General features: G+C 50.0%; 1 protein-coding gene across 2 annotated transcripts in view; it reads left to right on the forward strand.

Moving 5' to 3' along the window:
- Positions 1-22,810, forward strand: part of ARID1A (AT-rich interaction domain 1A) — a 53,689-nt gene that overhangs the window by 12,240 nt on the left and 18,639 nt on the right. For both annotated transcript variants that reach the window (XM_068994441.1, XM_068994443.1), the window contains exons 2-4: positions 9,149-9,361; positions 10,037-10,495; positions 11,519-11,632. In XM_068994441.1, coding sequence (XP_068850542.1) covers positions 9,149-9,361; positions 10,037-10,495; positions 11,519-11,632 — 786 coding nt within the window. The remainder of the gene's footprint in view (positions 1-9,148; positions 9,362-10,036; positions 10,496-11,518; positions 11,633-22,810) is intronic.

Consider the following 22,810-nt stretch of genomic DNA (forward strand, 5'->3'; position numbering starts at 1 on the left):
GGAGCAGGGGAGAGGCTGTGTAATGCTGAGACATGGCTCGGAGCAGCTGCAGGCCCCCACACGCAGCTCCTGTGGAAACCCTGGATGAGAGGGAGCTCTGGGATGAGGCACCTCCGAGAGCTGCAGCTCTCCAAGGACGAGTGTGGCTGTGTCCTCCTCCCTCATGGTGCTGTGTGTGGTAGGAGAGGTGGAGCTGTGGGGACCTGGGGTCATTCAGAGCCCCAAGCTGATCCTGGGGGCTCCCCGGGAACGCCGATCCCGGCATGGGAAGGGGTCATGGGAGTTTGTCTGTCCAGTTGAGTCTGTTCAGCCACTGTTTATTCTGGTGTAAAATGAGATGAATTTGCAAAGTGATGAGATATTCAAATACAGAGCTTTCAGACAGTGGGTAGAAACCTGTGTTGCTGCATTTTACAGATGAAGATTTACCGGGAACGTGTTCTTAGAAAGGAACCCAGGAGGCTGTGCTGGAGGTGTCTTAACAACTCTGGAGTGTGCACGAGCACCCTCAGATTTCTGCGCAGAAAAGGCTTTTAATGAATTGATAAAACTACCTTTATTCTAGAAAGTAAACTCCAGTGAGCCCCCTAGCATTGGCTCTTCCTTCAGACATCCGATTTTGGAAAACATCCTTTGTGTTCAGTAGCAAAAGACATCTGTCCATGAGATCAGCAGGGCTTGTTTTAAAGGAAGCAGGGGTTACAGGGAATTAGCTGGATGACTGAAGTCTGCCACAGGTTGCATTGTCTGAATGTATTTATGGGGCATCTGGAGCCCTTTCAGGTTTTCAGCGCTGTTTGGAGCAAATATTTTGGGACTCACTGGTGATGTGGAACAGCTGCTCTCGTACTCCTTGGAGTGAGATCACTTAAGCAGTGGTGACACTGAGTTGTAATTCTGCTCCTCCATCCTAGCCCTTCCTCCTGCTTTTTTTATGGCTTGCTCTTGGCCCGGTCCCATTCCTGTGGTACAACACGAGCTCGGTTGCTCCTTCCAGTGTGAAACGGGCTGGAACGGGAGTGCTGTAATGAGACATTTGAGCGTCTTTTTGTTGACTTGCCTCCAGTTCATTAGAGCAGAAGTAGGAGGTTGGCTAAACTTAAAGCCTGATTTAATATTCAGGAAGGAAGTTTCTTTCCATCTTAAAAGGAGCAGCACCTCATTACAACGATCACATGTTCCTTGGGATCATCTCCCATGGAGCTCAGGCGCAGTTTTCTTTACATCTTGGTGTTGCTTGGATTTTTGGGAGGAGTCAGCAGCGGCACTTGGGGAATCCTGGGGCGAGCTGGTTGAATAATGTGCTTGTAAAGTGAATTGAAGTCTGAGAGTGAGGGATAGCTAGCTAGTTACCTAGTTCTTTGGATAGAAGGAAATTGTATTTTAAATGTAAGTAGGAATTATTGGAGAAATTATATAGAAATCATACAGGGATCTCACAGTCTGAATAACAAACTGCATCATCTGACCTTGACTGCCCGGGAAATGCCTGAAAATTTCGCTGGTCATCAGCTATTGTACAGTAATCTTAATCCTTTGTTAATTTTGGCTGCATTTAAGTCAGTAAATGGTGTTTGTCAGAATGTCCTGCCATGGTGTAAGTAGTTGAGATGGAGGGAAAGGGAATGAGTCCTCTGGTTGTTGCCTGATTTTTCAGGTGGTGGGGGATCCCTTGTGCTGTTTCCACAGGGATGTGCTCTGAGCCTGAAGACAGAGGTGTCCCTGAGGAACCATCGTGGTGCTTGTTGCAGGCTTGGCACCTTCCCACCCTCCGGTTTTTAATAAAAAAAAAAATAACACCAACTCTGCTGTACTTGGGCATGAACACTGTGCTGCTGTCGGGTTATTTCCAGTGAGGCTTTGAGGGGTGACTCTCATTTCACTTCCCCACCACATCACCTTCTGCTGATTGACTTCTTTCAGGAATAAGATGTTCCATAATGATACATCCTGTAATCAAAACTCTGGTCAGTTTTAATCAATTAGAAGAATATTAGTAAGAGCTGTGCTTTGGGAAGTCCTCTGAGATGTGTGGACTGGGCTCTTGCTGAGAAACGTTAATGGGTAATTACTGGATTGTGTTTAGCAGGGAGATACAGGTCACAGGATGGCTGCTGGGAGAAACTCACTCGTCTTCCTTCCACTGGTACAACTCAGGATCTGGATTTACAGCAGATCTCCCCAAAGAAAGTGATGTAATAAATGATCAAGGAGGGGATAAACATTGAGCAGGGCAGATTTTAGGCTTGCAGGAGCTCCAGATAGAAGCAGGTGACTGAAGTAATGCAGAAAGAGTCCTGTTCTCCTGTGTTGGTGTCATGAGCTTGTTCTGAGGTTGGGGCGTTAGCAGAGGTTTAGAGGAATAGAAAGTGTCTTGGGTCAAACTCTGACCTACTGGAAAAAATCAGAAGAAAAACCAATCTCTTTCTGGTTGCAGAACTGAAACTGTGGAGCAGAGGTCATTTGTTTTGGCAGCCAGACTTTAATCTGCATCGGCCATTGATAATGAGACGATGATACATCACCTCCTGGTTACGTGTCCAAATCCAAGTTAGATTCTGGGATTTGTGGGGGCGAGGGAGGAGTTTTATTTTTCCGTAGCTTATGTGAAAATGGATTTGTCCTGCACGTTTCCAAGGGGTGAGCATTTGTAACCCTGTACTGTATTCCAGAAGTGAGGTTTTGGCACTCCAGGCTTATGGGTGTGAGTCAGAGCACCCCCGCCTGCTTCCTGAATGGAGTGGGGCTCCCAAAGTGATGAGGCTGCCCTGGGGGGAAGGCAAGGAGAGTCCCTGGTGGGACCTGAGCAGGGCTGGCATGGGCTCGGTGTTCTGCCCTGATTGTGCTGAGAGACTGAAGGAAGTCGACGGATTTCTCAAGTTTTAAAAGGGAGGGGAAAAGCAAAAAAGGAACTGCGCATTTCTGTGATGATGTTGTCAGAGAAACAGGCTTGTTGTTTAAACTGTCCCAGTGAGGTGGTGGATACACCTCATGGAGTGTTTATTACCATGGGGTTTTCAAGGTGTTTTCTTTTGGGGGCATCTTCATGTCCTGCAGGAGGGTCTTTATTTTAACTTCAGCTTCCCCTGAATCTCCTCTGTCCCTCTTTAAAAGCAGACCACCATGGGAAGAGAGGCATTGGAGCATGACCCGGGCTATAAAAGGCAGCGAGTTCAGGCTGGGGTGTTGACCTCAGCACAGCCGGTTACACCTTAAATAGATCAGATGAAAGAGTTCCCCACTGGAGGGTGAGCAGTGTTTGCTCCTGAATGAGGGCAGTTGTTGGTTTGTGATCATTCTTCCAGTTGTGCAGGAGTTGGAGTCACCTGTGTGTGGAGTTTTGGGAGACACAGATGCGTGTGAGAGTGCGTGATGTGCAAACGCGAGTGACCAGCTCAGACTGGGTTTGCTGGAGCCTCGCGTGTTGCCCATTGGGTGCTGCTGTGTCCCCAGTCCCCATTAGTTCTGCTTTTGGTGGTGTTGTGGATCAGCCACGGTAGTGGTGTTGTCACAGGAGAGGAGCTGCTGCTCTCAGCTGTGGAATCACTACAGCCTGGCTGGTTTTGGTGGATCCCCAGGGCCTCATGCCAGCTTTGGGCAATGCCTCCCTATGTTTCACACTTGTTCATGAGCCCTGTGCTTTGTGAGCTGGTACCATCACACCCAACATCACATGGGAAATGGGGTTTGTCTTGCTCAGGGCTTTGGTGCCTTGGTGCTGCAGGCAGCGTAACTCTCACAGTGCCCTTGGAACATGGAAATAGGGCAGGGGTTTGGTTTAGGACAAAGGCTTAAAGGTGGGAGATTGAATCCCTGGTCCCTCTTCTGCAAGACCCATGTGCTTCACTCCAGTGAGATCCCCTGGGGATCCAGGCTGGCGGAGGTGAGCAGTTTGTCCCTGAGCCTGTGGGATGTGTTAACCACCATTGGTACTGCTCAGCATCGTCTCAGCCTGGCCACTTCCACCTCACTGCGGTGGCCCCCGTTCTCCGGCCAAACTGAGGTGGCCAGGGAGCAGCTGCCACCTCCCTCTGGGTTCTCCAGGCTCCTCTTTGTACCAGTGCTCAGCAGCCAGACAATGGTTGGTGCTGCCGGGGTCCTTCCCATCTGTTCCCGGCCCTTTCTGGGATTCCCGGCGCGGGTCCAAGCCCTCGCAGGCGGGCGGCTCCACGGCCAGGGATTCCGAGCACAACCTTCCTGGCAGGAGTGGCGTGGCTTTGCTTTTATGCAGATTAGCCATGTGCTTCTCACTTCAAGGCGTTCCACAGGAAAAGACGTTTCCTGTGTTTGGTTCTGGGTGGGCGGCTCCGGCTCGGGGCTGAGCTGGGCTTGGGAGAGGGATTACGGAGTGCGGCCCCCCCGTCCCCTTCCACCTCCAGCGCTACGTCACCACAACACAACCACACGCGCTCATACTGTTGGTGTCATTCATTCAGTGCCAAGATTGCTTTAAAAAATTCCCTTGGCCCCAGTTCAAACAGGAGTACAGCTGGGATGTGTTAGATTTTAGGCAGTCTGCCCTCAATTTGAGATGAGTTATAAATAGCAGTGCCGACTTCCTTAACTACCACTCTCCGAGGTAAAATGCAGGTTAATGACTGTGGGAATCAATTAGGGCTTCTCTCGGTTAAACAGCCAGGAATGCTTTTTATTATTTTTTTATCACAAAAAACGGACAATAAAGCTGGTCAGGAAAAGATTTCAAAGCCAAGGTGAGAGCTTAGGGCTTTTTTCTTATTTTTTGGCCTTCTTATTTTTGGGGGGTCCAGGGAGGACAGCTGAAGAAACCAGTTGTGGCCAACACCCACGTTTGCCAATAATTGAATGATGCTGATTTGAAACTGGAGAGTTCAGTGAATGACTCTCCTTCCTTTTCTTCCTCTGGCCTAATAAAATACAAATATGTAATAAGGTAATGGGGAAGGTCAGAATTCCATTTTTCTGTACAGCAGTGGAGGGTTTGGCTCTTGCTTCCGAAGTGGGATTTGCCTCTTCCCTTTACTCATTTTCCTGACAGGACCAATAGCAAGTCCCCTCCAATTTAACCAAGCTCTTCATTCAAGAGGCCAAATTTCTCTTCCACCGGACAAAATCTGAAAAGAATTGTTCATGGAATCCTCTTGTCTGCTTAAAGCTTTTTTTGTTTCTTACGGAAAACCCCGGTGTTGTTTGGAAGAAGAGCTGGTTTCACTGCACTGCCTCATTATAGGGGCCTGACACCCTTCACATCACGCAGAGTGATTTGAAGAGCTTTTGAACTCGGCAATTTAAGCTCACTCTGGGCTTGCTGTTAGAAACTCTTAGTCTAGAAATATCTTAAATTACCCCAAAAGCTCTGCAGTTTCTCTGGAACATGGGCTTTTGGTCACTCTCTTTACACACCAAACCAAGCAACTTTGTTTTTGGAAGTTTGACTGGTGGCAGGACAATGTTTTGCTGAGTTTTGGTACTTACTGGTGTTACACAACAGCAGAGATAGTGGGATTGAGGGAGAATAGAAGCAATTTCTGTGAATGCAGGGAGGTGTAAGCAGGGGGTCTGGACTTCAGTGATCAAGGAGCAACACTTTCTCTCAATTATGTCTCTCTGTGGCAGGGCCTTTGCTTTTGAAGTGTAATCACAGTAATCTACTCCTGTGGTTTCCTATTGAAAGGATTTCCCATGTATCAGCCCAGAGAAGAATTTCCAGCCTTTTGCAGTCGGGGTTTGGTATTTCCTTATTTATCCTGACATGTTCTTGCTTCCTCCCAGCGTGCCCATCTCGTGTGACACGGGTGTGCAAAGGGGCTGTGCAGCCTCTGCTCCTCCCAACATCTTCACATGAGCCCTTGGATCAATCCCTACATTTCGTCTTTGTTCTTTTCTTGAGGCACGTGGAGTTAAACTCCCTAAAAGGGTTTTGAGGCAGCAGATTCAAGGAAGTTTCTGATGGTTGACTCTTTGAGCCAGAGGAACAATACCAAGTCCAGAGCAGTTAAAGCCCCATCAGCAACAGAGATGTGTGGGATATTCTGAATTAATGGGATATTTTGAAGGAAGAAACAACACTTTGCAGCATTTGAGATGTACATGGCAACCCCAGGAAGCACAAATTAGCTTTGCTACGAGTCAGGAGTGTGTGTATGAAATAACCCCTAATGAAGGAACTAACTGGCATTTAAATTTCTTCTGGTGACAGAATTTTATCCATAAGGCTGCAATTTAGATGCTCTTGGTGTTTGTTTTTAGCACCCTCTCTGTGCTAGGGCCTGGTGGAAGGGTGGTAGTTTGAGGCACGTCGTGTCCTCCTACGCTGAGCAGTCAAGGTGACTTGGTCACATCCTGGAAAGATGTTTGGGGTTTGTGTTTCGGGTTTTTTCTTCTCTCTCTCTCTCTCTCTCTCTCGTTTTTTTTTTTTTTTTCTTTTTTCTTTTTTTTAATGGCTGCATAAACAGTTCCAAATGTTTCTTGGAAGTTTTTTAGTAGTTGTCATGCTTCCTGTAGGAGTCATGGAAAAGTGAATCTTCACCTTGTTTTCTCCTCCCTGAAGAGATGATTGGTGTTGTGGGTGACCACAGACAACAAAATCAGTGCAGGAGTGGCAGTATGTGGTGTGAGTGTATTTAGAAAAAAATAAAGAAAATAAAAAGAATGTATTTGAGAAGCTGCCCTTGGTAGAGGGCTGCAAAGGTGAGTTACAACCAGGAGGAAGCAAGTAACAAACTGAAAAGATGCTGAAATATTCAGTCAGTAACCCCAAAGTTGCACTTTGTCAGGTGGAAGGAAGGATGTGAGTGCTTGGGGGTGGTGAGAGCAGGCTGAAGTCAAAAGGCAGGGGCTGGGAAAGCTCCTGGTGGCCCTGATTTTACATACCAAAGGAGATAATGTGGGCAGCAGAAGATGTCAGTAATGCAAGGGGATACCCACAAGGCAAGACTTGGGAAGCATCAGGGACAATTGCTGGGAAGATGTAAACACAATTTGCATCCTTTAGGGTGTATGGGAGCTCCACATGGGTGCTCCATTCAGGACTGAGGCCCTGCAGCTCTGAGGGTTCCACCAGAGCCTTCAAAGATCTCTTTTTTCTGCCCCCATGAATGGAAACTCCTTTTCTGAGCTGGCACAGGCCCCGTGTGGGTGCCTGGTGTGGGCTCGGGGCACGGCATTGCCAGGGCAGGGATCTGGGGCTGCCTCGGAGTCCTGCAGCCTCTGCCCGTGCTGCTCCCCAGCAGCAGCATCTGTGGTAGCTTGAACATAAAACGTGGAGTAAAACTTGTTCAGAATTGGTTTGGTGTGAGCATGGACGAGAATGGGAACATCCAGCACAGCTGAGCGTGGGAGGGCGTCCAAAATCCGCCTCTGCAGGGAGAGTCACTCCGGTGCCATGCGCGGGGTCGGCTGGGAACAGCTTCCACAGGATGGCAAACGCCGTGCTGGCAGAGGGCTTGGCTTTCCCCAGCCTGCCAGAGCTCCAGGAGCTTCTGGGCAACGCTCTCAGGCACAGGATGTGACTCGAGGTGCCCTGTGCAGGGCTAAGAGTTGGACCTGATGGTCCCTGTGGGTCCCTTCCAGCTTGGCAGATTCCATGGGTGCCCTGAGCTGGGGTAGAGCAGAGCACCTGGACTTTGTTCTCCATTGGCTTGTGCCATATTGACACAAATTTCTCTCAGAGAGCCCAATTCCTGTTCAGCCAGCAGCCTCTCCCTTTTCCCAACAGTGGGGCTTCTCCTGCCATCTCCATTCAATCCCAGCCTCTGGTGCTCCAGCAGAGCCCCACGAGCTGCCCGTGGTGTCCCTGTGCTCGGTGCTGGCTCGGGGTTGAGCCTCCCTGGCAGCCACACTCCACAGACAGCTGGGCACACAAATGTGTGCTGGGGCTCCAAGCTGTGCTGGCTGCTGGGGAAGGCTTTTCTCAAGTGCAGCATGCTGCAAGAACTTCTTCTTTCCCCCCCCCCGAGAGGGTGGATTCTGCAAACATCAGTGGAATCCTGCTCTGGTCTCCGGGATTCTGTGGGGTTTCCAGCCTGAGCTGTGTGTGATGTGTGCTTGTGCAGACCTGTAGTGCCACTCCTCAAGCACCTGAGCTCAGCAAGAGAGGGTGGATCTGTACAAACACCACCCCAGGGCTGGTGGCAGGAAGGGATGGTGTAACAGAAAGTCCATTGTCATGGTGATCTGTGGAAAACATCTAATTGGGATTAGTTAGGTCACCAGGAGCTCAGGGAAGGATTCCCATTCAGTCCAAGGGATGGAGGTTAAGGACTGTGCTGGGATTCATTTAGAGGTCACCATGCCAGAACAGCCCTTTCTTTAGTGGGGGAATAACTGCCAAGGTGAAAAAGCCCTGGTTTGAGGTTTACAGTGTTGAGGTTTATAGTGTTTTCAGGAAATTCGATTGACTATTCCTAAATCTTGGCTCCAGGCAGCGGTAGCACAGATGAAGAAGTCCAAGGAAAGTTGCATTTATTCACTCATCTCATTGTCTCTGCTCTAAAGCTCAGGGACCTGACTTTCCAGGTTGACAAATTTTTTTGCGTGCATCTGAATAAATTTGATTTAGAAACTCTTTATTCTCCAAAAGGCAGCAGACACAAAGCACATGTAAAAAAAATATTCAAAAATGAAAACGCAGTCTTGAAGACTGTGGATGTCGGCAGCGCTGCCCAGTGTTACTGCATCAATGTGCATTAATTGAAATGCATAAGTGTAAATTAACAGCCTGTAGTGTTTTGGGAGACCTTGTTATATGTGAAAGAAGCAGTGTTTCTTGTGAATATTTAAATTTTCAGCCTAAATTTACCTTGTTGTGGAATATCTGGACATTCAAATACTACCTACAGTGGGGAAAAGCCACTTACACTGATAATTGATCTGTCTTGATGATCCTTCCCCCCTTCCTCCTGTCCTGCCACGGGAGAGATGTCAGCATTAAATGACTTCTCATTGGGCTTGTTCTTGGTGGAATGGTGGGTTTGGGAGGGCAGCAGGAATCCTGCTGTGTTTCCAAATGTAAAGCTGGGGTCCGGCGCCTGGGAAGAGGCAGATGAGCTTCTCCTTGGTGCCGACTTGTTGGAGTTTTCCCCGGGGGTTTTTGGGAAGTTCCGATGTTGAAACGAGCAGTTCCTGTGTGTCTGTGGATGTGCCTCACGTGTCCCGTGTTGCCTTGCAGCCGTCGAGCCCGATGGATCAGATGGGGAAGATGAGGCCTCAGCCCTACGGAGGGAACAACCCCTACACGCAACAGCAGGGACCTCAGGCGGGGCCACAGCAAGGACACGGCTACCCCGGCCAGCCCTATGGGCCACAGACCCCCCAGAGATACCCCATGGGAATGCAGAGCAGGACGCAAAGTACGATGGGCAGCATCTCCTACGCACAGCAGGTACAGCTTCCAGGGCTCCGTAGGCTGTTACAGCAGGGGCAGGAGAGAGACACGGCCGTGAGTCCCTCCAGCCAGGCTGGAATCTGTTATTTGGGTAAAAAGGCATTTCTTCAGGCTGCGTTTTGTACCACGCCTGCATCCAGGTGGGATTGATACCCTGTGGAATCTTTGTCTCTCCAAGAGAGGCAGTGGCAGAGCAGTGACTCCAACAAGGGAAAAATAAATAGCAGGGGAGGGAGATCCTCTTTCTTCTGTGCTGTGTTAGAGACACAGCTGTTCTTTGCACAAGAAATGACTCCAGGTCAGTTTTGGCTCATTACATGATCCAAGTGGCGCCTGCTGGACTGTTTGCAGGATTCAAAAGGCAATTTTTTTTTTTTTTTTTGTTGGAGTAAACAGTCTTTCCTTTCAATGTTACTTTTGTTGAAGGGTGGTCAGATAGGGATCCCTAAAAACTTAGCTATGATGCCTGTTAAAACTTGGTTACTGCCAAGAATAATGTCACACACAAGTGACTTCTGCTGTTGTTTGGGAAGTATCTAGGTAGTGGCATTTCCAGCACATTACTGCTCTGCACAGGTTTCTGAATTTCTGCTTCTTGAGCAGAATCTGTGTGTGTGTGTGTGAGTGAGAAACACCTTTGTGACGGGCACAACTCCATCTCTCCCTCTGCAGATGCCTCCGTACGGGCAGCAGGGCCCCAGCGCGTATGGGCAGCAGAGCCAGACTCCCTACTACAACCAGCAGAGCCCTCATCCGCAGCAGCAGCAGCCTCCCTACTCGCAGCAGCCTCCATCCCAGACCCCTCACTCTCAGCCTTCGTATCAGCAGCAGCAGCAGCCTCAGTCGCAGGCCCCGCAGCTGCCCGCCTCGCAGCCGGCGTACTCGCAGCAGCAGTCGCAGCCGCCCCATCAGCAGTCGCCCAGCCCGTACCCCCAGCAGCAGCCCTCGGCCCAGCAGCACGCCCCGAGCCAGCCCCCCTACTCGCAGCAGCAGTCCCAGTCGCCCTACCAGCAGCAGCAGTCCCAGCCCGCGGCGCCCTCGGCCCTGTCCCAGCCCTCCTCGTCGTACCCCCCGGCGCAGCCGCCGCAGCAGCCCTCGGCCTACTCCCAGCAACGCTTCCCCCCGCCTCAGGTAGGCTGCCTCCTGCTCTGCTTCCTTCTCAAAGTCCTTTCCAAAAAATGTCGGGGCGCATCTTCTGTTTTGTGCGTTGAAATTGGTTGAACTGCACGCAGCAAAGTGGGCGGGACGAAATGGTCAAACCTGGTGACTTCTCCTGTGGCTCACAGATGTGGTAACCAGCAAAGGCAAGCTAATACTGCAGCTTTAAAGGCTATCAGTGAGAAAATGCTGCTGGTTGGCAATTCAGGAGGAGTTTCTTCAAGGAAAGGCTGGTCAGGCGTTGGTAGGGGCTGCCCAGGGGGGTTTGGAATCCCCAGCCCTGGAGGTGTCCAAGGAAGGACTGGACGTGGCACTCAGGGCTCTGGGCTGGTGACAGAAGATGGGGATTGGACACAGGTTGGACTTGAGGGCCTTGGAGGTTTTTTCCAATCTCAGTGATTCTTTATCAGTGTAGAGGATTCCATAATGGAATGGTTTTCATGCTGCTCTGTGGGGGTTCTCCAGGTGCTCCCAGAGGTCCTTGGTTTAGCACAGTTTGCAGAGCCACACGTGGAGGGTAAGGGAAGAGTTTGCTCTTAAGTGTAAAACTTGCCTTTGGGGAGGAGAAACAAAGCTGGCTGGGAGCTTTCAGCAAACACTGCAACGCACCCAGGGCAGCTTTTGAGGAGTGGAAGGTTTTACTTGACTTGCCTCGTTTGTGTAACGAGGTACTTGGAGCGAGGGTGAGGTGGTGAAGGTGACGAAGAAGAGCGGGCAGATCCAGGACAGCCTGCGATCTCTGGGATCTGTGATAAGGGAAAGCTGAGAATGGCTGTTCTGTCATGGCCTGAGACCTGTACTCCCAGCTCTGAGCTGCAGCTGGGCAGTGTTTGTGTGTGCTGGCTTTGACTCCTGGCTCTCACCTCCTGTTTTGGGCAAATGTCACCAAGGGGACATAAATCTTCCACAATGTGAGAACATCCCAGAGTGATTCCAACAGAGGCTTCATTGTATTCCCATTCGTGATTTTTTTTTGTGTGTTTCTTGATGTTTCAGGAGTTATCTCAAGACTCATTTGGGTCCCAGGCATCCTCTGCTCCCTCAATGGCTTCCAGTAAAGGGCAAGAAGACATGAACTTGAATCTTCAGTCCAGACCTTCCAGCCTGCCGGTGAGTGGGGCCTGGGCCGAGGGCAATCAGGAGCACAGCAGGAGAAATGAGCACTGGTAGTATTCCACGTGGAAATGGGAATGGTGGAGGCTGCCTGTGCTTTTTACTAAGTCATTAGCTTCTGGCTTCCCACTGGAGATTGAATGTAATTTACAAAAGTAATGGATTTGAGAGGAAAGTTTAACCCTGAGTGCTCTGGTCTGCAGGTTCTACCTAAAGCAGCTCATTCTGTGAGCTCTCTGTGTGCCATGTCTGAGGTACCTGGCTGCTGTCAGAACAGGCCCTGACCTCCAGGGAAAATCCTCAATTTTGCCTTATTTTCCTGTTCCTTGTCCCACTGTGGCACTGGTGGTTGGCACTGGAGCACCACTGCCTTTTCTGTCTCATTGGATCCTTATGCTGCTGATTTAAGCTTCTCAGGTCCAGTCTGACTGAACAGTTGGTGGAAAAGACAAATTGATTGGTACCTGGAGTGAGGAAGATCAGTCCCATGTAGCTCCTTCCTTGGCAGATGGAGAATTATATTTTCTTTGGCATCCTAAATCTGCTTGCTGGATGTGCAGTGACCAGTTGGGAATGAGGTTAGTGCCCAGTGTTCCAGCAGGTGTTGGGCCAGAGTAGTTTAATTTTGTGTTCAAACATCAAGAAAGCAGAAAAAGATTGAAAGTTTAGGTTAGTTTGCACAATTGGTCTGTGCCTCTGGCTTGGAAGAAAAGTTTGGAGCTGCTGAGTTCTGATTTTGCTGGTAACTTTTGTTCTAACCAGTAGGAAGTGAGTGAGCTTTTATTTTTTTTCTTTAGCCACTGGCTAAGTCAGTGCTGGGAGCTGCAGCTGGATTGGCCAGAGGAGTGAGCTGTGTGTAGAACTGAGTTATTTTTGCTCCCAGCAATGAGAACAGCTTTGTTATGAGCCCCTTGAAATATGCCTTCGGATCGTGGGTACAAATTGTCACCCAAAATACAAAGTGATTCTAGTTCTGACCACCTAATGGGAGTAGTTGTGGGTTGTTGCTTTTTTCTTTCCTCCTCTTTTTTTTTTTTTTTTTTTTTTTTCCCTTTTGGACCCTGATTACAAAGATTTAATTTGTTCTGAGGCCTGGGGAAGAAAAAATCTTTTTAAATAGCATGTTTCTTTCCACTCTGCCTCTCCACAAGTTCTTCCATGTGACCCATCTTCTGGCAAGCAGCACAGGAGAAGTGAAGCCACTGAAGTAATTGAAGAAATTGCTGTAGCTCAGAACGGTGGGAAGTCCTTTCAGAGGCACTGCTGATGGAGCCTTCCTGAATCCTACTGATCCCTCTGACTCGGATTATAGGCATTAGTAACTAGGCTTTGCAGAAGTGGCTCCTTCTCAGCACCAAGTGGGAGTTTGTTTTATACCTTGTGGTTAAATATATTTGGCCCTTTTCAAGTTGTCCCTTCTCCCGAAGGGAGTCTAAGAAAAGAAATCCATCTCAGCTGCAAGAGTGGAGGAGCCTAGAAACAAGGGAATATCTGGTTTTCCTGGCTTTACCACAAAATAATTTGCATTTAAGAAATCAAGCAGTCTTTAGCTTACCCAACCCTGGTGTGTTTTCGGCCTTTTCTCTTCCTTAGCAGGCAAAAAATTAAAAAAAGGAGACTCCCTTGCACCTCTTTCATAATTCCTTGTTGTCTCATTGGGATCCTGTAGGGCAAAGAGCAGCACCAGCTGAGAAAGGCCTCAGACAGGGATGCTGTGGGGTGTTGAAAGGCAGGATCTTTGGGATGCTTCTTGTTTCAGTTTGCAGTGATCAATCTCCTGCACGGAGTTTGGCCTGGGGATGCTCAGGAACACAAGAGCTCCATGGAAGGGCATTATCAATTTCTTTTTATCTTCCTGATATTGCTCAGTCTGTCTAGTTGAGAAAGTTTTATCCTGCTCAGGAGGATTCCCAGATCCCTGTTTTGCCGTTATGGATGACTTAGAGGAGCAGAGTTTGTTTGTGGGCTTTTAATTTTGTTACGGAGTCCTGAGCCCTTTCCCAAGCCTGGGTGGTGGTGGGTGGGTGGAATAGCTCACTGGGTATCCTGGAATTGGGGCAAAGCATGCCATGCATCATCTTTAATTAAACACAGATCAGCCCCAGCAGGAAAAGGAGGTTCCTGCTTTTTAGGTTCTTGAGAGGTGTTAAATTTATGTACTCGGTCCTGGGCCTTTGCACGTTGATGTTGTGCATCAGTGTTCATGTTGGAATCCTAAGCAATAAAGGGGGAATATGTCTTTGGCTGATCCATCACCCTTTCAGGAGGTGCTGATCTTCTGGCAGGGACACTGTCAAGTTGTTCAGCTCCTGTGGCTTTATTGGGATCTGCCTGAGGAACGTCCTGTGGATTGTTCTGGGTGGGGCCTTCAGGATCCCTTCCCAGTCATGATTGTTGTGTCATTAACTGAACTTTTCTCCTGAGCTAACCAGGGCTCCCTGGTGCCTTTTAGAGAGCTCTGCATCCCTGTGAGTGTCCTGGCTCCTCTCCCTTCCTGTAGCAGGCAAGGTGAGGAATTTCTCTGTAAAATTCACTGCTTCCCAAGGGAGGCTCCATCACGATTGCAGCCAAACTAAACTTAGATTGCAATTGCACAGGAGAAGTGAAGTGTACTCTTTTGTGTCTGGGTGTAATAGAGGAAGAGTAATCCTTGGGATAAATCTGTTTCTCCCAGGAGATTCCCAAGTTTCTTCTCCTTAGCAAAATTTCTTCCTGGAGAGTCGTATCCAGTTTATTCGGTGCCTTTAACTTTTGAGTCTTGGATTTTGAGGCTGAAGGAGTCAAAAATTTCCAGGTAATAACTTCCTTCTGTGCAGCCATGGTAGCAGCTCTGGGGGAAGCAAATCGGGTGTTGGAACATCCATTTGGGTGTGGATTGCAGATCAGCTCTGCTGCAGAGTTCTTTGGAGTTCAGGGTTTGTTGGGAGGGATTTTCTCCATTATGGAACATGGGACAGGTTTTACCTTGCCCCAGTCTCTGTCTCATGGGCTGCCTTGAAGGAGTTCCTGATGTCTTTGGGATGGATGTGGAGCATGAGGCAGTGGCTCCCACCAGGCTGTTCATCCCTCCCCAGCCACAGAAGCTGGCATCTCTGCTGTTTGAGCTTCCAGGTTGGCCCCAAAAGGCATTTATAAACAGGCGGATGGATTCTGGCAGGGTTTTGGAGGTCCTGGCACAGCAAGGTTATGTTTGAATTTTTGTGGCAGCAAACTGGGCAGTTGGGGCAAAAACTTTGGAATTCCCACCCCAGAATGTCCTTAGTTTGGTCGGTGTACAGTGAGCCTGAGGGAGAAACCCCCTCCCTGTTCTGGGCAGTTTATTTTCATCTTGTTGTAGAGTGGGAATAGTTTTAACCTCAGTATTTTGCTATTTTGCACTATTGGGAAACTATTTTGTTTATTCAGTGATGTCTCACTTTGGTTCATCTCTGAATTTTGATCTGAAAAGTGTCTTATCAATGGCAGAAAGGATTACAACCAGCTGAAAGCATTCCTAATCCATGTTTAACTTCTGGTTGTGGATTCTGGCCTTGGGTCTTTGCAGTGTGGATTTAAGAAACTTTGGTTTTGTTGGGTGGGGAGAGGAATGAGGCTGCAGAGCTTTGGCAGAAGACTCTTGTCAGTGAATGTCCCCAGCAGCTGTGGGGTGGTTTTGGTTTGATTATCTCTCCCTGAGTCAAGCAGTTACTGCGTTTGGACACTGGAGGTTGTCAGGAAGCACTGCTTGGATTTTCCATTCTTTCCAACTGGTCATTTCAGCTGCTCTGGGAGTGCTTGAAGTGGAATAAAGTTGAACTCTGTCAGCTGCGTCCCCTGACCTGGAAATAATCAATGCAACAGGCTGAAATGCAGCAAAAAAACTGTCAGAGCTGCCATGGAGGGAGGGGAGGCAGCCTGTTTCCTTAAAATTTCACTTTAAAGTGAATAATTTTGACAACTTTTTCAGGGGGCAGGGAAAAAGAACCTTTTATAGTTGAATCTGCTGGTCACTTCAAACCTTTTTTTTTTTTTCTCCCCTCTCCTTTTTTCTCTTTCCATATGGGACTTCCTGCTTCTGTTTGGTTTGTATTTGGCCTTTTGAGCTTGTCTTATTGCTTGCCTTAGGAGAGGGATTAGCACTGTGTGCATTTCAAAGCAGGGCAGCACAGTGGATATGCAGATAAAGCCACCAGCACCCTGAGGCTTCCCCCAGGAGCACCTGAAGCACTGGCAGTGCAGATCCCTGCATTCCAGTTTGTGCCCATCCAAAGGTTTTTATCCCAAGCTGTGGTGGTAGCGGGAGTTAGAAATGTGTTGTTCCTTGTTCAGCGCTCCTCTGCCCGAGGTTTCCTTGTTGTGTGACTGTGCCCACCATCTCTGCATGGTTCCTTGAGAAGGTTGTGCCTTTTTTCCAAGTGTTTATATTTTGTTAACTGTGCAGAGTGTGGAATGCTGCTCCAGAGCCACCCTGACCTTCCAGCCGCTCCGCTCCGCTGACACCTTTCACACCTCGGACCTGCCCCAGGGCGGCTTTGCTGTGTGTCCATGTGGCAATTCTCTCCTCCCACCCCTTCCTCAGGGTTTGAAGGGAGCTAATCCCGCCCTGTGCCGAGGGGAACTCCCCACCCCGGGAGCTCGTCCCCTTCTCCGCACGGAGCATCCATCCCCTGGGAGCCGCTGCCGGAGCCACGGGAGCTGCGCTGTGCTCGATGCCGGGCTCGTTTCCTGTTTCTATTCTGGTCTAGAGCAGCTCAGCTCAGCTTCCTGCCTGCGCCTTGCTCACATTCCCCAAACCCCAGCCCTTCCCTCGCCTCGCAGCGCTGCCGGGGCCGGACCCCGCAGGAAGCGGAGCCAAGGACCCAGCGCGGGGCCGGAGCTCCCCCAGCCCAGGACGGGCTCTGGTTTGTTCAGGCCCAGCCACGGGGGTGAGGCAGGTCAGTGCTGGAGCAGGAAATTGCTGCAGGGTGACCAGTTCTGGTCTGGGATCCCAGGCAGTGCTCCGTGCTCTGCCACACGTGTCCCTGCGCTGCCGCAGGATCCAGAGCCGCTCCTGTGCCAGAGCTCCCGTGAGGGCGACCCTCTGCTCTCCGAGCTGCTCGTGGGGTAGGGCAGGGAAATCAGGCTCTCACTTCCTTTTTGCTGCTGACTTGGCGCCATTGGCGACCCTTTAAAAGGTGTGGAAGCCTCTTGTGAGTCTGATGTTGGACGTTTGATCCTCCTCCTCTGCCCTTTCCTTCGCAGCTGAGCCCTGCCAGAGGGTGAACCCACCGTGCTGGGAGGGAGGGGCTCTGTTGGTGTGACCTTCCTCTGCTGCGTGGAGCAGTTGCAGGGATAACTGAGGGTGTTTAACCCTGTGGTGCTTTAAACACCACCACACCTGAACTTTCGCTCCACAGGAATCATTTCCCTCTTACTGTGCTTCTGGCACACTGGATTGACTTGTCTTGGAGACATGTGGGATCATAAATGCCATGGGGAAAACTCCTTCCACATGGTGCCCACGTGTGGGGCATGGCAGGGGCCCAAGGCTCAGCTGCTCCATGGGCTGGGATGGGTCCACACGCTGGGATCCCAAACCAGTCCTGGTAATGGGAGGAGTTGTATGATTGGCTTTTACTACGATTTTGAATCTGTAAAGTAGAAGCCTCTATTTAAGGAAATACAAAAAAAGATTTAATTTCCTGAACTGACAAGAAGTGACATCTCCAGGAATGGACTGTTCTGGTGCCCTGACCCCGAGGGCAGCACCGGGCCCACGTCAGCGCCTGGCCTGGGCCAGGTTTCCATGGATATGTTACCATTTCCCGTGCCTGCTCACCTGTCTGAGCCAGGAGAGAGGAGCAGTTCCTTGATTCTCTCCAAATGTGTCTCCAGTCTCCCCATCCCACCCGGAGCAGCACCCCCGGGCCTGGGGTGGCACTGCAGACAGCTCTGGATGGAAATGGTTTCTTTGGAGATGCCCCAATGCCAAGGGGCCATCGCTGCCTTCCCACAGGTACCACGGAGTTTGGGAAGGAGCTGCTGGATCCTAGAATCAGTCCAGGATCACAAAATGGGTTGGGTTGGAAGGGACCCTAAAGATCATCCAGTTCCACCCCCCTGCCATGGCCAGGGGACACCTTCCAGGGAAAGGACCACGGGATTCACCACGCTTGCAAATGCCTGAGACCTTAGAAATCTTGTTCCATCCTAAAATCTTTCTCCTGCTTTTTTAGAAAATTATCCCGTCACTGTTAATTGTTTCAGAGGCTGATGAGAATACTAAAAGCTGATTTATCTTAAAATCCAAAGTATTGCCTGAGCAGAGGCCTTTTTATTTTTGTAATAATTTCAGCCTCCTGCCTTTGCTGCTTCCCTTTGCCCACCCTGGCTGGCGTGGTTGGCACGGTGGCACAATCACATGCTGGGATGACTAAATGCTTTGGAGTCTCGTTGTGTGGAACATGAGCCTGGAAAGCGCCTTCCAGAGAAGCTGGGGAATGGGAATATCCTCCTGGCTGGCAGTGGAAGGGGGACTTCCTGCCTCCTCCATGATTCTGTGTTTTGTGTGAGCTGGAATTTGTCTTCAGACTTGGATGAGGAGGCCTAAAATCCTGCAAAAGGAAAACAAAAGCTCTTTGAATAAACAGGTCTGTCAGCTAAGGCCTGCACTCATTTCCCTCCTGCAGCTGCCTTTCCCAAGACCAGCCTTTCCCGTTGACGGGTTCGACTTGTAGATCCCTGCATCCCCACAACATCAGAAATCCCGTGAGAGCATCCTCTGGTGCTGCTGCCATGTTGCTTTTTCCTGTGCCCAGGATCCTCCTGCCTCTTTCCTGCAGCTTGTTTTGGGGTCAGTGTTGCTGTAGGAGCTGGAGGTTTCACCTTTGGTGTGGCAGCATTGCTGGATGGACGGGACAGCTTCTGGGACAGCTGGAGTGACACCGCTCTGTCCAGGAAAATTCCACCGTTCCCTGCTGCCTTGGATGTTTGATGTTGTACCAATGTTTATCTAAAGCTGGGAGTATTTTTCATCAGATGAGCAGCCTCCAAAGGGTTAAATGGAAACTCTTGTGTGGGGTTTGGCTTTTGCATCTCCCAGGGTCCTGCGGAAGAGCCCAGCACTCTCCGGGTGGGAATGCTGCCCTTCCACATGGCGGGTTCTCCCTCCAGCGACATCTTGTTCTGTGGATGAATCATGTTACTCCTTCTCTACTTAGTGCTGCAACTACAGCTCTGAATCTCTGCTCTCCAAAGACTGAGAAGATGAGATTTGTTCATCTGCTCCATGCTTGGAGGGGGAGGAAAGTCCCCTCGCCCTCCCTTTTTTAAAAATATATTTTATTTTATTTTATTTTACTTTATTTTATTTTATTTGGAGGGGGAAGAGAAGGAGGAGTGGCACAGGGTAGGAGCAGGAGATGTGATTAAAGCTCCTGCCGAGGAGATCTGTGGGAGTGGAGTATCGACCTCTGAAAAATCAATGGCTGCTGCGGTAGCAGCGCCGGCTGTTCCGCAAGGCTCCCGGTGCAGGAATGTGGCAGAGCCAGCAGCACTTCCCTCTGTCCTCCTCCCTGCTCCATTCTGTGCCTGCTCTCTGCCAGCCGACCGGACTCACCTAGATTTACTGAGCTGGATTAGAACAGCAGCTTATTTTTGCAATCAGAGTAAAATTTCTCGTGTGGCACCGAGCCCCTCCTCCTGCCAGCCTCCTCTCCGAAGGCTCCCTTCCCTGCAGTGCAGCTCGAGCCAGCAGCTTCTCCCAGTTTGTCTGGAGCCAGCCTGGAAGAATGAGCTTTTCAGCTTCTTTTTTGAGCAAGGAAACTGCACGAATCTCTCTGGCATGTTCCAGTCCCCATCTTAGGTTTGTAATTGTCAGCGCTGCTGCCTGAGAGGAGCTAAAACTCCTTGGAAGGGAAGGGAATATGGACTCTGTAGCAGAGGCTGAAGCCTTGCTGCTGTTACCTCACTGGTGTTTGTTTTAGTGGGCAGGTGTTTTCCCCTTGAAGTAGTAAAGTCTGGCGCTTCCTTCCTCTCCCTAAGGACTGTGGGGATGAGTGAGTGGCACGTGAGGACTCCCAGGTCCTTATGGCACACTCAGTTTGGTACCAGGATCTTGATGTTTTTTCTCTTGCTGAACTCAAGAGCTGTCTGATTTCTAGTTGCCCTCATGTCATCATCATGCTCAGATCAGAGGTTGAGCTTCCAGGGACGTATCCGAGGGGCCAATCCCAGTGACTTCATTGCAAATAAATCCCTTTGTTCCTTCTGACTGCTGGTCTTGTCCCGTTCGGAAGGAGGATGTAAGAGAAGGGGCAAGGCCATGAATTCACAGAGCTTTCCTAAAGCATGGAAATGCAGCGTGCAGCCCGTGCTGGTGTGGCAGTGAGCTTCCTTCTGAGCATTCCCAGTTTCTTACGCCAGGAAAAACTTATCCTTCCTTGTTGAACTAAAACCGGGCTCCTCAGCTCCTCGGAGAGTGGTGGGCAAGAGCCACGTGGCAGTGGAGGAAGCCAAGCATGGCCAGGGGTCACCAGCTCGTGTTGCTGGGCTTTGGATGTATTTGATTCGTCTTCAGTCATCCTGGGAATGTGGATGGACGTGTTTCCCACACAAATACGAGCATAAAATCAGGGGTAGGTAAACTGGCAGCTTCAAAACCCGTGGTTTTAGTTTCTCTCTCACTCCTCCCAAAGTGTGACGGGACAGAGCACTCAGGGACAGAGGGTGACCAGGGTCTTCCACTTGCAGGGTCTCCAGAAAGGTTCTGGACGTGGTGAGAGGCTTTATGGGAAAGACACGCTGCACGTGTCCTTCCTCCTCCCCTTTGTGTCTTGTCCAGCCCATCCTCACACCAGGAATGCTCCAGAAGGTGCTTTTGGTGCTGGAAAGATGGACTTGCGTTCCTCTCCACAGTAACTGGTGGTAGAAGAGCAGAGCAAGGGGAACGATGGTCATCCCTGGTCCGAGTTGTGTGTTTTTGGGATAGGACAGGACTTGGAAGATCTCTGTTCTGACTCTTGATTTGTCAGCTTTGGAGACACTGGATGATAAATCTCTCTGGATGAAAAGTATCAACTGGGTTTCCACTGGAGCTGAACTTGGTCCCAAGCTCCAGCTTCTGGTTTCTGCTGGGGGAGCAACCTGCAAGGGGCACAGCAGGAAGGCACTGGGGCTGCAGGGCCTCCAGAGCCTTCTGTCACTGTGGGCGGGCTTGAATGGAGCACGGGGAAGTCTCCAGGAGAGAGTGTTTTGTGGAGCATGAGATGCAGGATTCAGTTGTCTGTGCTGCCAAAGGAGGAACAAGTCTATCCATGTCCCCAAAATAGCAGGGAGATCCTGCCAGTCAGCTGTGTGATTGTTGTGATGGAGAGGATTGAGGTATTTTGGGTGTGGAAATAAAGGGGAAGAAAAGGACAAGCTTGTGATTTTTAAATGTTGGTAGTTCTTGAGTAAGTGGAAAAGCAACTGCACAGAAAAAGGAGCTTGTAATAGAAAGTGGGTATTTCAGTTAGAAGGAAGGAAGAGGCTTTTTCCCTTTCAGAAAGAACTGGAGAATAAATTTAGCCATTGTTCTCTGGTCTTGCTTGTGAGCATCTTATGGAAACAACTGGCCTTACAGAATTTATAAGCTCCACCACATGCTCATCTCAGACCATAATTTCCTTGAGTACTGTCTGGTGATCTGATCGTGCGGAGATCATTCCCTCTTCCCACGTGGAAGGACTGAGGCTGGGGATGGGCAGGGGAGGCTGCAGTCCCTGCTCAGAAATTCCATTTGCTTTCTGGTCAGTCTTCCTGCTCTTCCAGATCAGGGGGATGGGCCGACACAGAGCCTTGAGTCTCTCTGCTCCTCTGGGATTTTGTTACCTTGATCTTAAGTATTTCTCGTTGTTTCATCTCTCTGTTTGTTTAACAAATGAGCTGTATCAGAGAGAGGGGTGGTGGTTCCTGCTACCAGATAAAAGAATCTCGGCTGCTTCCAGCACAAACCACTCGGCTCCTTGTGCTGGTCATGCCAGGACTTGCAACCCTTTCCCTGTGAGGGATGAACTCCCCTGCCCCCTCCTCTGGGTACCAAACTGTGTGAGTTCAGGCATGGTTTTGTTGTGGTGTGAAAAGGAGGCGTTGGGGCCGAGTCCCTGTTTGTCAGCAGCACCGACAGCCCCGCGCTGGCACCGGCCAGGCTCGGGCATCCAATCGCAGCTGGAACCGCTCTCGTTCCAGGGTCCCCGTGGGCTTCCGCTATCAGGTCACATCCCAAAATAACACTGGGCAGTATTTCAAGTGAAGAAACTCAGGCTTTGGGGCTGCAGCCAGCCTGGAGTGTGAGATTCTGTGTGAAATAGTTGGAATCCCTCCAGCGTTTTTGATCTGCATGGCAGATGAGCAATAAAATGCATAAAAAACACATTGGAAACACGTGAGGAAATTCTCCAGACCCTGACGTTTCCTTGAGTTGGCAGAGTTGCTGCTGCCGAGCCTCACCTCCTGTCTCGGCTCCCTGGCTGTGCTGGCGGGAGCAGGGAAGGGGAGAGCCCTTTCCCGCTGCTGCCGTGGCTTTCCAGGTCTCCTCCTGATGCTCCGTGGGAGGCAAATAAAACCTCCCAGGCCCTCTGCTCTTGGGCTTCGTCCAGAACCCACTGACGGCAGCAGGTCTCCATTATTTCCAGGAGGTTTTATTGTTTTTAAAGGCTTCTCTGCTACGGCTGCCCTGAAAACAACCTGTAGGGAGATGCAGGGATTTCCTTTTCCCCTGGTTTGGGGGTATCAGAGCTGGAGGTGTCCTTTAGGTTTAATTAACCCACGGTGCCTTGGTGCTTGACATCTCGGGAGAGAATTTGGTGGGAGGAAACCAGCTCCCTACTGGTGAGCTGCTGGGGCTCACACATTCCAGTCCGTGTTTTCTCCTTCCCCTTGCAGGAGTTTCCCTTCTGAGCAGCTCAGTCCTGCTGAATAACACACTCAGAAAATGCTGCTGTGCTGGCAGAACCCTTCTTTGCTGGAAAATGACTTTATTGTTGGAATTCATAAAATTTACGTATCTTTGGAGGTGAAAGTCACTTCAGGAGTTACTTGATTTTCATGGTCCTGTTTCAACTCATGTCCCAACAGCCAGGAAAGGGGGATGTGTAGTTCACTTTTAACTCATTTAAACTGATAATCTGGGAGCCTGATGCACAGCTAAAGCACTGCTCTTCCTCTGGGGGTCCCTCA

This window comes from Aphelocoma coerulescens, chromosome 23, assembly GCF_041296385.1.
Source record: "Aphelocoma coerulescens isolate FSJ_1873_10779 chromosome 23, UR_Acoe_1.0, whole genome shotgun sequence".
Taxonomy (NCBI): domain Eukaryota; kingdom Metazoa; phylum Chordata; class Aves; order Passeriformes; family Corvidae; genus Aphelocoma; species Aphelocoma coerulescens.